Raw genomic sequence first — 23,625 nt, forward strand, 5'->3', positions numbered from 1 at the left:
TCTATATACCACACGGTTACCTCTATATACCACACAGTTACCTCTATATACCACACAATTACCTCTATATACCACACAGTTACTTTATATACCACATAGTTACCTCTATATACAACACGGTTAACTCTATATACCACACAGTTACCTCTATATACCACACAGTTACCTCTATATACCACACAGGTACCTTTATATACCACATAGTTACCTCTATATACCACACAGTTACCTCTATATACCACACGGTTACCTCTATATACCACACGGTTACCTCTATATACCACATAGTTACCTTTATATACCACATAGTTACCTCTATATACCACACAGATACCTCTATATACCACACAGTTACCTCTATATACCACATAGTTACCTCTATATACCACATAGTAACCTTTATATACCACATAGTAACCTCTATATACCACACAGTTACCTCTATATACCACACGGTTACCTCTATATACCACACAGTTACCTCTATATACCACACAGTTACCTCTATATACCACACGGTTACCTCTATATACCACACAGTTACCTCTATATACCACACAGTTACCTCTATATACCACACAGGTACCTCTATATACCACAATTACTTCTATATACCACACAGTTACCTCTATATACCACATAGTTACCTTTATATACCACATAGTTACCTCTATATACCACACAGTTACCTCTATATACCATACAGTTACCTCTATATACCACACAGATACCTCTATATACCACACAGGTACCTTTGTATACCACATAGTTACCTCTATATACCACACAGTTACCTCTATATACACACAGTTACCTTTATATACCACACAGTTACCTATATATACCATACAGTTACCTCTATATACCATACAGTTACCTCTATATACCACACAGTTACCTATATATACCACACAGTTACCTATATATACCACACAGTTACCTCTATATACCATACAGTTACCTCTATATACCATACAGTAACCTCTATATACCACACAGTTACCTCTATATACCACATAGTTACCTCTATATACCACACAGTTACTTCTATATACCACACAGTTACCTCTTTATACCACATAGTTACCTCTATATACCACACAGTTACCTCTATATACCACACAGTTACCTCTATATACCACAATTACTTCTATATACCACACAGTTACCTCTATATACCACATAGTTACCTCTATATACCACACAGTTACCTCTATATACCACACATTTACCTATATATACCACACATATACCTCTATATACCACACAGATACCTCTATATACCACACATTTACCTATATATACCACACAGTTACCTCTATATACCACATAGTTACCTCTATATACCACAGTTACCTCTATATACCACATAGGTACCTCTATATACCACACAGTTACCTCTATATACCACAAAGTTGCCTCCATATACTACATAGTTACATATATTTAAAACACATGTATATCTATATATATCACATTCTTACATCTATATACCACACAGGTTCATCTATATACCACACGCAGACATCTATAAACCATTAGAATCTTTATTTGATGCCGAGTATATGGCAAAGTTGAAATAAACTATCAGTAGCAAACTAATAAATCAGTACATATTGTTATTGAGGTAGGTGACTGTGGCACCTTCTACCTAACATACCTCTGTATTGAGGGCTGGTGACTTGGACAGCTCCTACCTAACGGTCCTCTGTATTGAGGACGGGTGACTGAGGTACCTCCTACCTAACAGACCTCTGTATTGAGGACGGATGACTGAGGTACCTCCTACCTAACAGTCCTCTGTATTGAGGACGGGTGACTGGGACACCTCCTACCTAACAGACCTCTGTATTGAGGACGGGTGACGGGGGCACCTCCTACCTAACAGCCCTCTGTATTGAGGACGGGTGACGGGGGCACCTCCTACCTAACAGCCCTCTGTATTGAGGACGGGTGACTGAGGTACCTCCTACCTAACAGTCCTCTGTATTGAGGACGGGTGACTGATGTACCTCCTACCTAACAGCCCTCTGTATTGAGGACGGGTGACTGAGGTACCTCCTACCTAACAGCCCTCTGTATTGAGGACGGGTGACTGAGGTACCTCCTACCTAACAGCCCTCTGTATTGAGGACGGGTGACTGATGTACCTCCTACCTAACGGCCCCTTGTATTGAGGACGGGTGACTGAGGTACCTCCTACCTAACAGTCCTCTGTATTGAGGACGGGTGACTGATGTACCTCCTACCTAACAGCCCTCTGTATTGAGGACGGGTGACTGAGGTACCTCCTACCTAACAGTCCTCTGTATTGAGGACGGGTGACTGGGACAACTCCTACCTAACGGCCCTTTGTATTGAGGACGAGTGACTGGGACACCTCCTACCTAACAGCCCTCTGTATTGAGGACGGATGCCTGGGGCACCTCCTACCTAACAACCCTCTGTATTGAGGACGGGTGACTGGGGCACCTCCTACCTAACAACCCTCTGTATTGAGGACAGATGACTGGGACAGCTTCTACCTAACAACCCTCTGTATTGAGGACGAGAGATTGGGACACATCCTACCTTACGGTCGTCTGTATTGAGGACGGATGACTGGGGCACATCCTACCTATTGGTCCTCTGTATTGAGGACAACTGACTGGGACAGCTTCTACCTAACGGCCCTTTGTATTGAGGACAGGTGACTGGGACAGCTCCTACCTATAACAGCTCTCTATAAAGTGGGTAGGTGACTGGGATCACTACTACGTAACAGTCCTCTTGGTACTGCTGTACACAACTTTAGCCTTAACTAGATAATAAAATGATACTTATTATACACCACAGTTTATGTTGTTATACCAACAATCAATATCACAATTATGTATATCACAGAAAGTGCATTGAAATAGAAACATAAGATAAGGACACGTTATGAGTATGATCTGTGTGTCTAAGTCAAAATATGTAAATCCCCTTCAAAGTAAAGTACATACATTAAAACATACAGAAACAAGCTAAAAATCTTTGAAAAATTGAAAATGCAGAGCTAATAAAAACGTTTCATAAATCATGTCGAAGGCTAGTAAGTAGAACACTCTGAACACTCACATATGGACCCGACCCACATCTGGAGAAGACTGATATCATTTGGTCAGTTAACACAAATGCACGGGCGCCTCATAGAAAAGTGATTTGAGGCCATTCCTTGTATTCATGTTTGGTAGACTGGCTTGGTTTGTTCTCCTAGAACTATAATGACAGTTTTTACAATCAATAAGATCGTGAACATACAATGGCGATTCCTTATTTAAGGCTTCATATGTTTCATTTGCAATGCACTGAATTCTGTTAACAATTGGAGCCATTTTGTTCCAGGATTTTAGTGGGAGTAGGTGTAGTCATCTTAACTCCGTTCTTTAATTTCTCTAGTTCCTACTATTTATATATAATCGAATAATAATTAAAGTTTGATAAAATAAAACTGTTTAAAATAATGAGTATTTCCTGTAAAGTTACCGTTACAGAAAAATAAAGTTTGCAACACATGCCGCATTGTTGCTGCAACTATTCGCAAGAGCTCATTTGCATACAAATTCTGAGGATTTACCGCAAACTTGCAGCAAATAGTTGTGGTAACTTTGCCCAGAGACCTATATACTATAGGTCTCTGCTTTGCCGCAATCATTATCTGCAACATAAAATCTTACCGCAACTTCTATTGGCAAGAGCTAGGCCGGGTAAGAATTTGCCAAATCTCTTTATAACTTCTAGTTGCCGAGAGTCCTTATTACAAATTTCATCACACTTGAGTAAGAAATCTATATTTATGCCTAATATATTTACATTATCGATACAATGTATTTCTGTGCTAGAGACGTTAAAAGATTTTATATGTTTTCCAATATACAGATGGCTTGGAATTTGTAAGTCATACTTTTTTTATTAAATTTTCAATTTCTTGTTTTAAAGCAGTTTCTTAAAGTTACATCTATTATGTACACCATACAGTTACATACTCATTGTTGCTAAACCCTGGCCTTAATACATGATGTACTACCAGTACATGTATATTGTTACTGTACCTTTCGACGGTCGGGGGTATTTCTATTTCACGGGCATTTTTTGGCAGTGTATAATCAAGGTAACTATTAAATAAATCAGCCTATATAGTAGTGAAAAGATTGTTTGATTTAATGAATTTATTTCTATACAAAAATTATGATTATACCAATTTATGGTATTATCCGGAATGTGTTACCGTAATGCTTCCGATTTCCATACTACAAGTATTTTCAAACTTCCGGTCTTACTATTGCTCTAATTTCTAGTTGGAGATGAAGAAAAAACTATGAAAATCAGTATTACAACGTTGCAGCCATGTATTATGGTAATGCCATTGTTTGTGCTATTATAATTTCCGTGTTCTAACTAACCTATTGACACTCGTGACTCATAAACTCTGCGTCTTTTGGAGTTTTGTGTCTAACCAGTTTCGGAATATCGAATGACTTCCACAAAGCAGACAAAAAAGAAATTTATACTGTAAACACAGGACAATTTGGACTTTGAAGTTCTATCCATATGATAGTATAATTCTAAAAATACCACGTATACTATAAAACGGCATAAGCTTTCAAGAGCTTTTTATTTTGACATCGCAAATAGAACAAATGTCAATGTAATGTGTCTGTGTGAATATAAAAAATCCAATATATATATATAAGTTTAAATTTCTGCATTATGTTCTTATGCATCAACACTATTTGTTGTAGGTGATGCTATACATGGCTTTGCCATTGGTGGTAGGACACCGCTGTTCTAAAAGTTTGTCACGTATAGTGAGGCAGCAGGTCAGAGAGGTATAGTTAAAATTATCATGATGGTAGATGTGTGTGAAAAGGAAAGTAAAATATTAATCATTTACGTATCTATTCGATAGGCGGAATTAATGACCTACAATAATGCAACAGAGTATCAGAGAAGTTGGCGCAGTGCGACACAAAGTTCCATATTGTTTATATGTAACCCTGGTAAATACTAGCCGCAATATACCGCTCGGCTAGAGAGATCTTCTCTTTAGCTCGATCGGTTGAGCGTAAGACTAGTAAGCCAGAGGTCCCGGGTTCAATCCCTAGCGGAGGCAGTGATTTAATTTTAATTAATCATGCACTCTGTTACATTGGCGCCCATGTAGGGACCCGGGAAAAATACTCAGCCTTGCTCCACAAGCATCGTTGTTACCCCTGGAAACTCGAGGACGAGTTCTTTCCTGGAGGGGAAGTATGTAACCCTGGTAAATACTAGCCGCAATATACCGCTCGGCTAGAGAGATCTTCTCTTTAGCTCGATCGGTTGAGCGTAAGACTAGTAAGCCAGAGGTCCCGGGTTTGATCCCTAGCGGAGGCAGTGATTTAATTTTAATTAATCATGCACTCTGTTACAAAATGTATGTTGGGCGACGCATCGTTTCACCCTAAATCCACATACCAATCTTACATGTCTCTTCAATATAACAATATCATTTATACTGGAAGACTATGAATGAACCTGTTCATTTATCACCGAAGTCGAGAACGGACATACAAAGCCTAATATCAAGTGAAGAAAACAAATCATTGTAACACATTAAATTCATTTTGATGAAAGTTGATTTGTCTTAAAGCTACTAATATAAAGAAAATACCTAAAAAGGTTTTGCCCTAAAAGTTTAGTTTTAAGAGAAAGGACCCTGTTACCCAGATTCTATATGATGCTAAATCATGTAGGTATGGTATATATATATAAGGGATGTCTTTAAGATTGAAACAACACCTGATTTCCTGTACATGTCTTCTTCCTTAGAGATTATTACCACATTATGATGAACTGAAGACAAAGATGCCTGAGAGCTGTCCATTGAGTCCAAAGCGAGATGTCTATATGATGCAGGAGGAGAAGGTGTTTATCGAGTCATCGTCCAGATACAAGTGTAACATATGTGGAAAAGCCTTCATCTCACAATTCTATATTGACATGCACTTTGATAACCGCCATCCAGAGTACATTGCAGAGGTAGGATTTAAAGATTTATAATGAATATTTTGTTGTTTGTATGCAGAATGCTGCTTTCTGATTTGTCAGATTTTTCTTTTGGTATACTGGTATACTTCTATGCAAGAGAATTATGCTCTGCACTTGATAATGATTGGAGGAGTCAGTGGCAACAGGCCACCTAGTGGAACTACTTCTTTTTTATGAATGGGATTACTGTTGTACTTTTGTTTACGCATAAAAAGTGTGTACGACTCATTCCCATTTAATGTTGTAAACAAAAGCAAACTAACAACGTAAAATATAGAAGAAAAATAAAACAATGAGCCATTAATGGGTTTGTCATGATGAAAATTAATTTTATATTTTCACACATGTTGAACTGCAGACTGAATTTGGCTTACATCGTACATCAAAATAAAACACTGTCTGCTTATGAGGTATGCGTCAATTTTTATGACTACAGAATGTAAACAAAATACCCGACATGCATGTTTTCCCTGGCGGTACCCTTACTTTCACCAACACATAATTTGTACAACATTTCCGTTATTATTCACTACCGGTCATGACACACAATGTCAACAAAAGACTTGTCATGTAGATAATACGCCGCATTACATGTGTCACACCATTTCATGTTGTACATATTGTATTGAAAATCGGGAGTTATCTCCCCTGATTGAACCTAGTTGCTTCTGCGCGAGGTCTTAACCTTGCTCTTAATTCTGACTCCCAAAATGTGCAGACATGTTTTCATTTCTGTGAGTATTAAACTCTGTATTTCCTGATTCTGGAGTCAAGTCATTCATTAGTCTGTGGTGAGCCTAATTCCCATTTTTCTTTAAAATATCACTTTACCAGAAGCAGTTCTACAGTGAAATCTTTGTTTTTCCATGTAGCTTTTCCAATACCTATACATTTTTTTTTTTGTATTTCATATTTATATCAGAATCAAGGGAGATAATTTAAAGAAGTTGTGACCTTTAATAAGAGCAAATGTTTAAAGCCTTACCATGGAGAAAATATACAGTAGTACTTACAAATTGTGTTTTAAGGGGGAGAATACCATTTGTTATGCGGACTACTGTGACATCACAAGGTGCGACATTGTGTCTGGACAAAAAGTTGCCGACTTCTGGGACATCTCACTGTGTCTGGAGGATGACATGACAGAATTGAGGGAACGATGCGAGGTAGGATTTTTCTTGCCAGAAACTTATTTATCGCATACAAAAATGAGAGTGCTTTATTGACTACTGGTTTGTATACCATAAATAATTATCATTTTTGGCTACATTCATCAAAATCTATTGAATAACTATAGTTCAGGAACAGACATCAGTGACATAATAATATGTTTTTAGTGACCAAAACTGGTTCTGGACTGGTAGGTCTAAATCAAATGAAGCTTTCCATTTTTTATTACATTTATATAATCAATTGCTCATTTGTTAAACATTCAACCATATAGCTATTTTAAAGACAGTATTTACCATTAACATACATTTGTAGATTATCTCGTCTTAAATCTTCACATTCGCATCTAATTACATTCTTGTGCAAGAATTATCCTTCTAAAAATATGCTGCATCATAGACATAGATGATCACAACTTCTGAATCAATGTTTTGGAGATCGATTATATTTCTACCTTATCAATGTTTTGGAGATCGATTATATTTCTACCTTAATTGTTGAATTCTACCCTGAATATACTAACTCAAAAACCTTCTCAGAAACATGATGAAAAAGTTAATTATGTTTAAAATATTTATAATTTTGTTAAAGGGAATTTTGGGCCGGTGTATGCCTGATGGTCTAACAAGGAGGGAGAAGGAGGAGCTGTATAGTAAGTGTCCTGTACACAGTCAGTTTTAAATATCATACCAACAACCATCACAGTGAAACCATGCAGATTTAATGAAAATGTTGATGATATTTCTTAAAGTCTTTAATCTGTTTAACCTAATTAATTAGTACCTAACGTATTTTCTTAATATATATATTCTATTTGCAATTTTAAATTATCAACAAAGAAATTCTAGTCATATGTATGGTACCACAAAATATACCGCAGTGGAGTAGTAGGAGTAAGAGAAGAACCGTGTATCATTTATGAAGTAATCTAAACAAAATCAGATTTTTCAAAATCATTGGTATTGATGTATGTTGGAATTTCTTGTGCGAGATCGATTCCGAAGTATGCATGTGTCAAATGTATGTGTCAAATGTATATACACATATCGTCATATGTCAGACTAATCATTTCCTATATTGTACATTTAGGATGGCTGAATGGCTCAGTATGTCACTACCTGACTTGTAAACTTTATTATGATGGACCTAAAAAACAGGTGAGTAATGCTTAATGATGGAGCTACAAAATCAGTGAGTCAAATATAATGATAAAGGAGCTACAAAATTGTTGTCAATCAAAATTTACAATACAAACTAAACAGGCAAGGGAAATATTTATCAGGATTGGTACATAAGGAGCCATGGTGGCCGAGTGGTTAAGGTGTACCGACACTTTATCACTAGTCCTCCACCTCTTGGTTGCGAGTTCGTAACCTACGTGGGGCAGTTGCCTGGTACTGACCAAAGGCCGGTGGTTTTTCTCGGGGTACTCTGGCTTTCCTCCACCTCCAAAACCTGGCACGTCCTTAAATGACAGTGGCTGTTGATAGGACATTAAACAAAATAAACCAAATGGTATATATATACAGTGTATGGACTTCTGAGGAACTACTTCACAGATAACTTAAATTTTACTATCGTTAAACTTCTGTTGCTGTTGAGTATGTTCATGAACAAAAAATTAATCTATACATCAAGGCAAGTGTAAATAGATATTTATAAAAATGAAGCATCTCTTTTTGAAAAATGAAATTCAAGCAGTATAACAGTAATTTATGATGATAGATCATTACCACACTTTATTTCAGAGTGCCGACACGGTGATGATGTACTCCATTCTGACCACATTTATGATGGTTTTCTTCACCATCTATTACTGTATAGGCTACCACTACTTTTAGTAAGTATCACAGTCTGATGAGAACCTTTAAAACCTCCATACTCACTTTGTTTTGGTAGGTAGAGAAATGCATGCTAAATAGCAATTAGATTCCCGAAATATTTGTGTACTTAAGCCAAAGTGATATTGGATGCTGTGTACTTAAGCCAAAGTGATATTGGATGCATTACTGTGTCTGAAACACCTTAATACTTGTGTCTGGGAATCCATTAGTACATGTTGTTTATGTGACTTTATGTGAAAAAAAGACAAAAATGAAAGTTTGACATCAAATTTAGTAGATTGTACCTATGTATATAATATTGTATAGAGTGGTATTTCTTAATTAGGAAAACTGAACTCTGTGCTATTTTTTCACCATTAGAAATTAAGAACAGCCCTGAAAACTGTTCCCAAAATTGGTGATACTGACATGCCATCCATGTCCAAAGTATTACAGTGAATATTCACGCCGATTTTCTGATGCACCTATATATTTCTTACATTTCAGCACCGACACTTTTTCTGACATATATGATGATGACGATGCTCGAGCCATTCCAATAAAACCACTAAAAAACAGTGAGCTGCGACAGAGGATGATGGATGATAAAATACGAAAGGAGTGGAAACAAAGGAACGAACAACAGATCAGTGAAAAATTTAATAAAATGTTTTCTGAACGTGCCGCAAACAGTTGAGATTAAAACTTTCCTATTTTCACATGTACTAAATTTCGCATTTCAATCCATTGGTTTGTGTCATGTACATCGAAAAAACAATTACATAGTGTATGTGATTGCGAAGCAAGATTATATGCGAGAGTGTAGGACTTCTATGTCTTTGAGGGCTTCTTCTGCAGATAAACCTGTCACTCTACATTAAATCATCATTTCTGGCAGAATTCCAGATGGACCTGCAAATAGCAACATGGCAGGCGTGGAACTGTTTTGTTAATGCACACCAGATAAAGGCAATGTATCACTAGGTTGGTCCTACAACTCTGGTGCAACTAGTCCAATCATTTCAAGCACTATATACAAAAATGTCCCTGAAGTTTTGCCGCCATGTAGTGATCCGATATCGTGTTAGAAATAAAAAGGGATACCCCTAAAAGAAGACATAGTTTTTAGCTCACCTGCCCGAAGGGCAAGTGAGCTTATGCCATGGTGCGGCGTCCGTCGTCCGTCCGTCTGTCCGGCCGTCCGTCCGTCCGTCCGTCCGGCGTCAACTTTTTCATTTAAACAACTTCTTCTCAATAACCAAGAGGCCAAGGAACTTCATATTGGGCCTGTAGCATGCTGGGGTGAAGGGCTACCAAGTTTGTTCAAATGAATGACATTAACCTTCATTCAAGGTCACATGGGTCAAATAGGCTATAATCTTCAAACGACTTCTTCTCAATAACCAAGAGGCCCAGGGACTAGATATTGGGCCTGTAGCATGCTGGGATGAAGGGCTACCAAGTTTGTTCAAATGAATGACCTTGACCTTCATTCAAGGTCACATGGTTCAAATAGGCTATAATCTTCAAACAACTTCTTCTCAATAACCAAGAGGCCTAGGGACTAGATATTGGGCCTGTAGCATGCTGGGATGAAGGGCTACCAAGTTTGTTCAAATAAATGACCTTGACCATCATTCAAGGTCACATGGGTCAAATAGGCTATAATCTTCATACGACTTCTTCTCAATAACCAAGAGGCCCAGGGACTTGATATTGGGCCTGTAGCATGCTGGGGTGAAAGGCTACCAAGTTTGTTCAAATGAATGACCTTGACCTTCATTCAAGGTCACATGGTTCAAATAGGCTATAATCTTCAAACAACTTCTTCTCAATAACCAAGAGGCCCAGGGACTAGATATTGGGCCTGTAGCATGCTGGGGTGAAAGGCTACCAAGTTTGTTCAAATGAATGACATTGACCTTCATTCAAGGTCACATGGGTCAAATAGGCTATAATCTTCAAACAACTTCTTCTCAATAACCAAGAGGCCCAGGGACTTGATATTGGGCCTGTAGCATGCTGGGGTGAAGGGCTACCAAGTTTGTTCAAATAGATGACCTTGACCTTCATTCAAGGTCACATGGGTCAAATAGGCTATAATCTTCAAACGACTTCTCCTCTATAACCAAGAGGCCCCGGGACTTGATATTGGGCCTGTAGCATGCTGGGATGAAGGGCTACCAAGTTTGTTCAAATGAATGACATTGACCTTCATTCAAGGTCACATGGGTCAAATAGGCTATAATCTTCTAACGACTTCTTCTCAATAACCAAGAGGCCCAGGGACTTGATATTGGGCCTGTAGCATGCTGGGGTGAAGGGCTACCAAGTTTGTTCAAATAGATGACCTTGACCTTCATTCAAGGTCACATGGTTCAAATAGGCTATAATATTCAAACAACTTCTTCTCAATAACCAAGAGGTCCAGGGACTTGATATTGGGTGTGTCTGTAGCATGCTTAGAGTCAAGAGTCGCCAAGAACCGATCTTAGGCCAATAGTATGCTGGAATGAAGGACTAGAAAATATATTGACATGAATTAACCTGGCTTACTCTGATATTTAAATAAAGTTGTTATCAGCATAGTATCTGTAGAAATGACCTCAATCAACTGCAATTTTGTGTAGAGGCAGGTGAGCGATACAGGCCCATTGGGCCTCTTGTTTCATATGTATGTGTTTGCATGTACATTGTATATATTCTATTCCATATGCAAACACTATTTTAACTATTCAAGCTTCAAAACATTGATTTTGAAATTGTTATTTCTGATCAAAAGTGATGAAATGTCAGGTGATTCAATCTGTAATTGTTTTTTTGGTTGGTCATTATTTAGCCATTATCAGGTTGACCTGACAAAATCAACCAAGTTGGCAACATTTCATATGCAGAGATGTGTGTTTTTGTGTTTTAATGAAACTATATATGAGAGTCCTTAATAGTTTTGTAGGAGGTCGTTTTCATTAGTCGATCATGGACCTGTTCCTTTATATGGACAAACCGGTTCGTCAGTTTTTAAATGTAATACTGTATATCGGGTTTTTTAGCGAGTGTCTAATTTTTGCTATTTTCGCGACCAGACTCGGTCGCGAATTATAAGATATCGCTAAAATTGGTCACATTTTACAGTAAGAGTTAGCTCCCTTGTAGGGGTGTTGTCATGAACCGATCACCTGTTTACACGTGCCGTATACAGGTGTGCTTAATTGGTCGTGACTCGACTGAACTAAAAAAAATGTACTCAAAGTTGACCATAATTTTGTCCTTTATATAGATCTATTTGGAATCATAACGAGAGTGGCATTGCCAAGTGAAACATGGCCATGCTACGATTTGTAACCGTTATGCGGAAGGACAAAGAAAATCCGGTCAGGGACAGACCTGAGTTTGCTGAAGCAAACAAACGTGTAGATCAATTATTATTACTGTACTTCTTCGTTTTTGTTGTATATGAAACATATGTATGCTAAAATTTGAACTACAATATGTACACGTTTTGAAAACGCTAAAAATGAAAAACGCTAAAAATAAAATGTGTCATTTTGTAGAGAAAACGCGAAATTTGGCATACGCTAAAAAAAACTGATAAACGGTATTTAAAACATATATCTTGACGGGCCTGTAAATGTAATACAGGCCTTGAAAGTCTTTGTCAAGGCTTGTCTGAAAATATATATAAAATCATCAGGTCCGTCTTTATTTCATAAACGAACAACACCGGTCCAACTGGTCCGTCCGTTTGGGCCGCAAAAACGAAAACGGCCAATGACAGTTGTGAAGATTCTATACGATAGAATCTCGCAAGTGCTTGGTATCTGTCAAAAATTTACTGAGATAACTCCAACTATCATACTCGTTTTAATCTTTAATATTTACTCAACTAAATGTGTTTAATATCAAAGACTATTATATCAATAAACTGTAGAGATCCAATCATATATGGAGTCTTATTGACATTAGACCATTACAAAAATCGGGGATAAAAACTGCTAAATTTTGGTTAGTCTATAATGACTTTGTAACTAAATTTCTCAAAAGGTTCCAACAGAAATGAAAATGTCTATCATTTAATTGTATGTATGCCATGATGTTGTATTTCCACATATTATCTGTGAATTGTTACTGTTGGTGGGAACTAAGGGTATAAGTTCATCCAACTGTCTTTCACATTACTATGTTCAATGCACAATACCCCGGGTATGCATACCAAGTAACTTATTTTACCTTTGAATATTGCAGTATATGATGGTTGACCAAGGTGTATTACACTTACAGTCCTACAAGGCTCGCAATTATGTGGTCATCCTGGATACTCCAGGGGTTACGATCACATACACTCTCTGATGTGATCTTAACCCTTGGATTATCGAGGATGTTATGTGGTATGAAAGATAATGATGTTAATCCCTGGATTATCGAGGACGTTATGTGGTATGAAAGATAATGATGTTTATCCCTGGATTATCGACGACGTTATGTGGTATGAAAGATAATAATGATGTTTATCCCTGGATTATCGACGACGTTATGTGGTATGAAAGATAATAATGATGTTTATCCCTGGATTATCGACGACGTTATGTGGTATGAAAGATAATAATGATGTTTATCCCTGGATTATCGACGACGTTATGTGGTATGAAAGATAATGATGTTAATCCCTGGATTATCGACGACGTTATGTGGTATGAAAGATAATAATGATGTTTATCCCTGGATTATCGACGACGTTATGTGGTATGAAAGATAATAATGATGTTTATCCCTGGATTATCGACGACGTTATGTGGTATGAAAGATAATAATGATGTTTATCCCTGGATTATGGACGACGTTATGTGGTATGAAAGATAATGATGTTAATCCCTGGATTATCGAGGAAGTTATGTGGTATGAAAGATAATGATGTTTATCCCTGGATTATCGAGGAAGTTATGTGGTATGAACGATAATAATGATGTTTATCCCTGGATTATCGAGGAAGTTATGCGGTATGAAAGATAATGATGTTTATCCCTGGATTATCGAGGAAGTTATGTGGTATGGAAGATAATGATGATGTTTATCCCTGGATTATCGAGGAAGTTATGTGGTATGGAAGATAATGATGATGTTTATCCCTGGATTATCGAGGAAGTTATGTGGTATGAAAGATAATGATGTTAATCCCTGGATTATCGAGGAAGTTATGTGGTATGAAAGATAATAATGATGTTAAGGTTTGTACAAATTATTTGTTGTAGATGTAAAAGCTGTAAAACAGATGATGCTAACTCTGTGTAACATACTCATGTTTTGTACAGTTGTAATAAATCTCCCACATTTTCAATGGACTTTTGTTTTTATATAATTATGTGTATAATGTTTATCAGAAAGCATGAAAAAGATGTTTCTCAAATTTCATATAAATTTTCAATTCTGAGACTGATCATATTATTATAAAACAATTTCTGGATTGATCTTTCTCGCATTCTATCTGGTGCCACCTAGCTGTGCATATTGATCAAGAGCCTGATCAGATGACCAAATAAGCCAAAAAGCAACCCAATTCAGGTTTTCAACTAGATTGTTACCACTATTTCTTAACATAAGTTGTATGGATAGGTATTTTTCAAATTTCAAAAAATGGCTAATATGCAGCACCTCATGGATTCTGACATTTGCAAGTATTAAGGGATCCCCCCCCCAAACAGATATCCGATATCTTTCATCTAACATTATGTGTATTACTATAATCATACTCAAATGATCATGATCTTACTTTGGAGGAAGTATTTCAAACACAGCTAAAGCGAATTTTAGAACATGTAGTTACTACGAGACTGATTCCCCATAGGCAGAAAAAGGCATTGTAAATGATACAAATCTCCTCGCATGTATACCTTGCCAATATAAGCTTTTAAAACATAAATCGTAACAGTGACATTGTCTTTGATATAATAAGCACCCTGAAACATGAACTCGTTCAAGGCAAACTAGGCTCTGTGGAAAACATTGTCCTAATATATTTTCTCAGAAATTACAGCAATAAAAAAAAATTGGTTGAAGTGGGACGGACCACAAGTGGAAGGTGATTTGACCAGCTAACAATATCTAAAAGGAATAAAAAAATAAAACCCAACAAAAACAGTCTTTCAGTTAATCATCTTTTATACATTAAAAGATTTTATCTTGACATGTAAAAAGTAATTTGCCACAACCTGAACACATTTATCTAACTAGAACATGTTTGTGTACAAGATCAGTTATCTACAGTATAGATAAACTTGTTATCTACAGTATAGATAAACTTATATCTTCAAGTGTCTGACTTGCCACTTTATGTTATTCATCTTTAAAATGCAAGGGTTCTGTTCTATCAATAAAGAAAGCTCATACAATTAATTATAACTTGAAATGCATACAATCCTACAGGTACCTGTGATTTACTCAATACAAGATAAAGGTAATCGTGCAGAAAGATAGCAGTCAAAGTGGGTGTAGCTCTGATCTTGACAGAATATATGGTATTTGCTTTAGTATTTGGTCAGATTTCGGCAGTTGGAATCGATGAAATGTTTTCTTTAGTCAAGTTTGATTTTAAATAAAGATACATACTAAGTGCTGTTTCAGTAACACTGTATATTTATTGAGATCAGCCATTGTATTTCCAAGGTACATATTAATTTCACTTGAATGTTTTTGTTAAAACAGCTTCAGGCCACCAGTGAAAGTGGTACCATGGATCATGATAAATTAAAACAGCACTATTTTGCCCCCACTCACTGTCAGCACTTTTCATTCGTACATATCGGTGATTGATAATAAACATGATCTGATAATTTACATAGTTAGGTGTTGTTTCACATTCACAAATCTTCCAGCCAATCTTTGACATCAAAGAACAGTTTTTCTGGGTCAGTAACTAGGTCACTTTTCTGACTATCAGAGTCTACTATTTGTCCTGTCTCAGCATTGAGTATACGGATCGGTTCAATGTCCTGGAGGGACGTTGCTACCTGTACATTGTATTTTGACGACCTTCCAGCAGAATGAGGGGAGGACTGAGACTTTCCTTTAACAGTCTTATGACCAAACTGTTCTTCATCACTACTGCTCTCGTCAGACGGTTCATATGTTTTGTCCTCTTTCTCTGATAAGTCAGAATCATCTGTTATACTCTCCTGTGAGGATGGAGAAGGTTTCTGTTGTTGTGATGGTGTCATAACCTTTGCTCCATACATTACATATCCAGGATGTTCCTGTGAAGGTGGGCTGAGCAAATTTATGTCCAGTAGAGTTATTTCCCTTTTGTCCACCTGATGCAATCACTGGTCTCTGTAACGGTTTTGTCCGATTACCTAGCGAATCTTTGGATCCCTTGTTGTACACTATTCCAGTTGGATATGGTCTTTGCGTAGGTAAGTTACCTCCCTTTGGTTGTACAGCACCTTTGCCTCCTGGGCCTATAATGCTGGGTTGGGGTATGGCCTGATATTCTCCACCCTGTAGTAAGGTTCGTAAGTTCTCACTTTTCTGGGTTGGGCCAATGCTCCCGCCAGTTTCAATGCGTGCTGCACCTTTCTGGGCCGGACTACTTCCCTTAGCTACTGGAAGGACACCCTTACTTTTATCTCCACTACTTGTCTTAACATCACTTTCATCATCAGATGATGAAATTTCGATTACTTCTATAACTTTTTTGACAGGTTGAGATGTAGGTGGATCAGCTTTCTTGCTGAAATCAAACTTTGGGGAGAGCCCAATGTGGGGTGTGACTGGAGTAATAACAGGAGAGAGTCCTGATGAATCCTTAGGATTATATGGCTTAAAACCAGAAGCTCCTTTCCCACTTACTGGTAGGGATTTGCTTTTTGCTTCACCCACAAATCTTTCCATGGGAATGTTTGCCTTTACTGTGGAAATCACACTAGGTTTCTGTGTAGTGGGAGAAGCCTTCTGCATAATCTTTGATATACCACTGACAGTTGTTTTCCCTTGTCCTAACCCTTGGCTTCCAGGCTTTCCTGTTGGTTGTTTCACAATTCCTATAGATGAATCAGGTCCTGATATGGTTTTGTAGGAATTCTGCTGAAATGGGGAAATAGGACCTTTCTTTTCCTTCTCCAATACCTTAGATCCTTGAGCCATCACTGATACACCTGGATTCTGACCTCCCATTTTAGCAGGTATGGAAACTGGTTTCTCAGGTGAGAAAAAGGAGGAATCTGATTGACTCCCATCTTTTCCAGATGTGTCCATGACAGGTTTCCCAGCAGGCTGGAAGACAGGAAATGATTCAATATTGGTCTATCAACATGTTTATTACATAATCATAAAACACTATGCTCACATGTATCACAGGAACCTCAAAAATACAAGCATTCTGTGAGTACAGTATTGCTAAACCAATACATGTCCCCTACCGGCGCCCTCAAGTTAAAACTTTAGCCAAATTTGAGTAAAAAAGTTTAGCCAAAACTGAAACATGTCAGATTATTTTATGAAAATAAGTTCAATCCAAACAATGTGTAAATTCAACTCAATTGGGTTGATGGTCAGTTAAATTTCATTCTTTCATTATGTTTGGATCGAGTTGATTTGCTGTAGATGTAAGACACTTACTGGTTGGTATTGTCTAGCTTTGTGGCGCTGCACCTCCTCCTGACAAAAGCGGATAGCCTGTTCCAGAACCTCCTCATCATCCAGTACCTAATAAGGTCAAGGTCACAACATGAAGTAATAATTAAGGATTTAATTTCTGTTTTGTTTAGATTTTCTGGGAATAACTACAATTTTTTTAATTGAACTATAGTGCAATAGCCATTGAAGTTATCCCCACATAACCTCAAGTTATCCCCATATAACCTCAAATTATCCTGAGTTAACCTAATTACTACTTTGTATTCGTTTAAAAATAATTTCCCTTGAATATTTGTTTCAATATATGAAATAACAAAAAAAATGCACAACAAAATTTAAACATTTCACATATCTAAATATCGTGAACTCCATAAGGAACTTAGATGTTTGTTTAATTGAATCAGACAGATACACATCAATTAAACCTAAACCAAAAATATAATCCTACCTTTTTGCCCATGACAGCACTGAAGGTGTCCTCCAGCAGTTCATTAGCCTCAATGGTTTGACTGATATCCATCTTAAAGGAGATGTAATTGTAGACCTTATACACTTCCATCAGACATTTTACTGCCTTTGTGTGGTTCTCAGACCGACGAAGATCTGGCAGGCGTCCTCTGATGGCATCAAGACAGTACTGGTGAGCCAGACGTGCAAACTTTACCCTCTCCGCATCACGCATGTATTTTCTGCAATAGGACAACATGGATATTAGCAACACAAACTTGACCCATGTCACACAATGTACTTTCTGTACCAGCATTTACATTATGTCTTCATACACAATATTCCACTTATTCTAACAAATGATCAAAAGTGAAATGTGTACAGTGGTGTATATATATGGTATCTGTACAAAGAATCTATTAATTATCTTAAATCTGTACAAAGAATCTGTTTAATTTCCTTAAATATAAAGATACTGAACAAGTTTTTAAAGAGAAGTTTTAACAAAACATAATCTTCACTGATGTCTAACACCAAGGTACAACAGCAATTATGATGCACCCAATTAAGAATGACTTGAAACCTCTGTTGAGCTAAAGGCAATGCATAATTACTTTCCGGGGTCTGGATCTCTGTTGAGCTGGAGAAAGACACTATGCAGCTTGGGCACATCCTTCTGTTCCTTGAGAACCTTGAGAAGAAGCTTGACTGATCGAGTCAGGTGTGAGGGGAAGCTGCCAGACCTGTCAATCTCATCTACTGGAATCTTCCACACACCCTGACCAACAAAGATTACAAGATACAATTTAGAATAAAAAAAAAAAAAAAACAGCTGTCATGCATTCCTATTGGGTAAATTGCGAGCCTCTATAGATTGAACTTTTGAAAAATTCTTAACAAGCATTTTTTTCCTGACATCATCTGTAACATTTAAGGTTGATGTCAGCAATTTGAAGAATGGCGTGGATTTTGATCTTTATATATTATGATGAATATGTCATACATTAACTTCACTTGGGGTAAATGTAACCCATGCTATATGTTCACTATGTAATCCAGTGTGGTTCTATGTAGGAATCGACGTTATATACATGTACCTGAATATGGAGATACAGTACCTGGAAGAAGTTGTTTGGTTTCCTGTCTACGAACAGACCCTGGGCGGGCATGTGTGCCATCATTTTCCAGTCAGGGTTGCCCAGCAATAGGTCATGGGCATACTGCAAATTCTGGGTAAAAAAATAAATTATAAATTCTTAATTGCAATAAATCATAATTGTTCATTACAACTGTCACAGTTTATTGTACAAAGCCGAGGATGTTATATTTAGTGTTAAGAGTTACATGTGCAGTTTTGTTCTACTTGTAATGAGTTTACCTTGTGGTATGGAGAATGGATATAGGTGTAGGCCAGTCTGTACAATGCCTTGTAGTGGGTAGGGAAACGTGCCAGGCACAAACACAGGGCTGCCATACACTGCTCTATCAGCTGTTTGTGCATCTTAGAACTCCCTGGCTTGTCACTGCCTTTACCCTTGGTGTTTTCCGGGCCTGTTTTGTCTTTTTTAACTCCCTTTTTCACACCCTCTCCTACCCCTTTGCTACTCTCCTTTTCATTTGTGTTTTTATCTTTGAGACCGTCTGAAGCACTTTTTCCATCTACTAATGGGGTGATCCCTTCTCCATCCTTAGATTTAACTACTGTTTCCTTTGCCAATGTCACATCCTCTTTTGATTCAGACTTTGAACTAATTACAGTATTAACATCATCAGTCATTGACTTCTGATGGTCAGTGCTGTTGTTAACATCCATTTTCTCACCGACATCGTTTTGTCCCTGTCTTGTCTGTTGTTGTTGTTGTGTTACTAACATCCATTGTGTTGGCCTTTTGTTCTTGGTTTATTGTTGTCACTATCTTTCCTACATCCATTTTCTCATCGACATCCTTTTTTCCTGTCTTGTCTGTAGATATTGTATTACTTATATCCATATTTACATTGTCAGTCTTTTGTTCTTTGTTCATTGTTGTCAATATCTTTCCTTCATCCATAGTCTCATCCCCTTTCTTTTGTCCTTGGCAGATTTTACTATCCATTTTGTCATTGTCTACTTTTTGTCCTAGACTGGATGTGGATTCAGTAACATCCATTTTCTCATCGTCCACTCTTTGGCTGGTTCTAGATTCCAAACTTACATCACTTTTCCCCAGATTCTGTGAGGAATTCCCTGTTTTATAAATGGCCATGGTTTCCTCTTCTTTGTTAACGCTGGCATCCCCACTATCCTCCTTCTTTCCACCATCCAAATCTTTAATCTGATCAACCTCCATATTACCTTCAACTTCATTCACTCCACTCTCCATTGTCTGTTTATCATCTTTAAGCTTCTCTTCCACTGATAATGGTTCTTTCTTATCTAAATTTTGATTGGCTGACACTGTTTCAAAATATTTGTCCTCTGTGTCATTGTTATCCTGATTCTGATTGGTTGATTCATGTTGTGTTGACTGCTTTGAGCTAAGGTAAGAAGAAAGAGATGTCAGGTCCTCCTTAACACTCACAGTGCTAATAGTGTCTTGCTGTGAGCTAACCTTCAGTCCAGTATCGGCGTCTGATGTTAAAATTTGGGACGAGGGTGACTGTGACCTTGATGCTTTCATGGGTGAACTCAGACTTTTCTCTGGTGAACTTTCTGATATTATATCATCAGGGATAATATTTTTTGATAAGAACTGGTTAAACTGAGCCAAAAATCCACCAGACTTTGATAAAGAATCACCAGATTTTGACAAGGAATCAGCAACTGATCTGGAAGGTGAGCCCAGTGTATCAGGGATGGAGTCAAAAGAATCCGACAAGAAAGAATCATCCAAACTTTCTCCCAATTCTTCATCATCAAAAAGGCTGTCTTCAGATTTCTCATCCTTCCTACTCTTGGAGTCGGTTTCCAAGCCTTCCGTTGATGGGCCTTGCTCAGATTTTGACATGAGATCGCCCTCTAATTCCTGGGCCATTCTCTCCCGCAGTCCCTTGGATAGGGATAACTCACTGGGGTCTGAAACCAAACAACAAAATTAAAACTCAAATTTCGAAACATTTTGTCAGACTTTACAATTGCAAAGGAAAAGTTAAAAAGAGCTCCCATTTGACTTCTTTTGTTCTAGAAAGTACATTGTAAATCCTTTCACAACTTTTCAACATGAGTAAAACAAAGAATTGTATTTCCTATAAATAATTTTAGGTGGAACTTCAAGAATGCTGTCATTTATGCTCAATACTTCCTTCCGCCTTGTACTTTGAAAATTATTCTATTAAATTCTGCATTCAGACCTGCAGTCTGAGCTAAAGAAATGTGTCATATTCAGATGATTTTTCAGTTGATTTTTCTAAGTGTCAGTCATTAATATCAGATAATGTCAGATATATCCACCAGTGTGCACACTACATAGTTATCTCATACATGTATTATCAAACAATTTTCTACAAATTGGTATTTATAAACATTATTATCAGTATTCAGTTTCATGTGAGATGCTTTGATGACTACCCTATCACCTTATAAATGCTGCACATAAAATCTAAAACTGGTTGTGATATAATGTTAATCTATTTTGTGTTCATAATCTCTGAGGATGTCGTTGTCGTGTAATACATACCAATGGGTGGTCCAGCCTCCTGGTCCTCGGGCAGGTTCATGTCACCATATTGCCTCGTCTCAGATTCCATACTCTCGTTTCCTTGACTTAATTCCCTTACATCTGAATGGTAGGATTTCTCATCCTCCTGTCCATCAACATCTGCTTCCTTGTGAGGACTAGACTTGGTATCAGGACTTTTGTCCTGTGAAATGATGTCATGTGATTTTTTATCTTCACCAGACGTCTGAATATCTCGGTCTTGTGGTAAGGAGTCCGACAATAAAGCATCTTCATCCAACTTGGACAGAGAATCATCATCTTTCCCCAAGTATTTCTCGTCCAGTTTGTCTTCAGATAAGAGTTTGTCCTCTGTAGCAGACACATCCATGGCATTATCACTAGATTTGTCTTCCGTATTACACACCTCCATAGATTTATCATTAGTCTTGTTAGCCGGTTTCTCTTTGGTTTCTTTCATTATATTAGCGCCATCACCTTTATCCATTGTTTGTGACTCCCCCTTCACATCAAAACCAAAGGAAGTTTGTTTTACAATGCCAGTGACTTCATCTAAGAAAAAACAATCCCCCTCAGATACATCAACAGCCGTGTCACCTTGACCTTGCTCAGCTGACTTTTCCTTAGCCACACTCGAACTGACTTCCTCCGGATCCTTTTCAACAGATTTAGTCAAATGTTCATCAAGATTTTCAGCAGATAATTCCATCATGCTCCCAGCAGCTTTAGAGGAATCAATAACCTTGACCTCTCTGTGTGTAACCATAGCACCAGGTTTGGAGGTCATGGCCTGGTCAAGATCAGAAGTTGTTGGGTCAGTGCCAGAACCATCTACTGTATTTTTCTGTTTAGAGTATGTGTGGTCCATTGTCATGACCTTTGACTTCTTTCCTCCTGATTTAGTTCCTTGACTCACAGGTAACACTGAACCATCTAAAGTGGATGTGCTGAAATAAGACATTATCATCCATTTTATTTTACATAATTGTCTTTTTCTCTTATAAAATAATTTTACCTTATGAATGGTTTTAGATCATTAGCCGGAGTACATATCATTATGTGAAAAGTGTAACCTGTTTGTATTAAAAGTGCAATAACCAGTCTATGCTTTTAACAGGGATTGAAATATATCATGTTAATGATACAGATGTATGGGTCAGACACGATTTACTATACATGACCTGGCGTTTTTAATGTGGGACATTAAACAAAAGTCCTATCAAATGACATGTACTATAGTTCAGACCCATCCCTTTACTTACATCTGTCGTTTCTCCTGACATCGGGCAAATGGACTGTTGGCTGCCTCGGTTATATAATGCTGAAATAGCTGCATGTCCGACTCCAGTATGGTTTTGTTCTTCAGCAGAAGCTTCATGATGGACACGTGGATACGGTAGAAAATCTGTCAGGATAGTTAACAATAAACCAGAAATAATAAATAAGGAAGGCTAGCAGTGTCTGACATTACATGTCATAATCTCAGAGGAAAAACCACAAGAATCATCTAATCAGAAAACAGTTGATATAAAGGCAATAAACAGGTATGTACAAGAATCATCTATTCAGAAAATAGCCTAGGCAATAAAAAGGTATGCAATACTTCAAGTACAAATTCACCACGAAGACAAAAGCAGACCAACAGGACATAAATCACAGACTGAAAGGTCTCAGCCAATCAGAGCTATAAGTTATTGTATTTTATTAATTATATTGATAAGCCAACATAATGATGTATTACAATAAACCATTTTAATCTTTTTTATAGAAAATATATATTACATATCAAATTGACAAAGCACAAAGTGATCTATTCTAATGCTAAACTGAAATTGTCAAGTTGAACAGTGTTT

General features: G+C 37.3%; 2 protein-coding genes across 3 annotated transcripts in view; one reads left to right on the forward strand and one right to left on the reverse strand.

Annotated features, from left to right (window-relative positions):
* Positions 1–10,159, forward strand: part of LOC117336126 — a 15,081-nt gene extending 4,922 nt beyond the window's left edge. The window contains exons 1-8 of one of the 2 annotated variants that reach the window (XM_033896508.1): positions 4,154–4,378; positions 4,764–4,850; positions 5,833–6,042; positions 7,080–7,217; positions 7,813–7,873; positions 8,311–8,378; positions 8,970–9,061; positions 9,552–10,159. In XM_033896508.1, coding sequence (XP_033752399.1) covers positions 4,340–4,378; positions 4,764–4,850; positions 5,833–6,042; positions 7,080–7,217; positions 7,813–7,873; positions 8,311–8,378; positions 8,970–9,061; positions 9,552–9,741 — 885 coding nt within the window. In that variant the 5' untranslated portion in view covers positions 4,154–4,339 and the 3' untranslated portion in view covers positions 9,742–10,159. Of the gene's footprint in view, positions 1–4,153; positions 4,379–4,763; positions 4,851–5,832; positions 6,043–7,079; positions 7,218–7,812; positions 7,874–8,310; positions 8,379–8,969; positions 9,062–9,551 lie in introns of those variants that run through there. The other variant, XM_033896506.1, reaches the window with a different exon arrangement.
* Positions 10,160–15,648: 5,489 nt separating this feature from the next.
* LOC117335989 overlaps positions 15,649–23,625 on the reverse strand; it is a 29,653-nt gene continuing 21,676 nt past the window's right edge. Inside the window, 9 exon segments of the mRNA XM_033896295.1 lie at positions 15,649–17,306; positions 17,652–17,738; positions 18,118–18,358; positions 18,731–18,894; positions 19,235–19,345; positions 19,495–19,926; positions 19,928–21,171; positions 21,773–22,719; positions 23,035–23,177. Of these exon segments, the coding sequence (XP_033752186.1) occupies positions 16,194–17,306; positions 17,652–17,738; positions 18,118–18,358; positions 18,731–18,894; positions 19,235–19,345; positions 19,495–19,926; positions 19,928–21,171; positions 21,773–22,719; positions 23,035–23,177 (4,482 nt within the window). The 3' untranslated portion in view covers positions 15,649–16,193.

This window comes from Pecten maximus, chromosome 10 (assembly GCF_902652985.1).
Source record: "Pecten maximus chromosome 10, xPecMax1.1, whole genome shotgun sequence".
Lineage (NCBI taxonomy): Eukaryota > Metazoa > Mollusca > Bivalvia > Pectinida > Pectinidae > Pecten > Pecten maximus.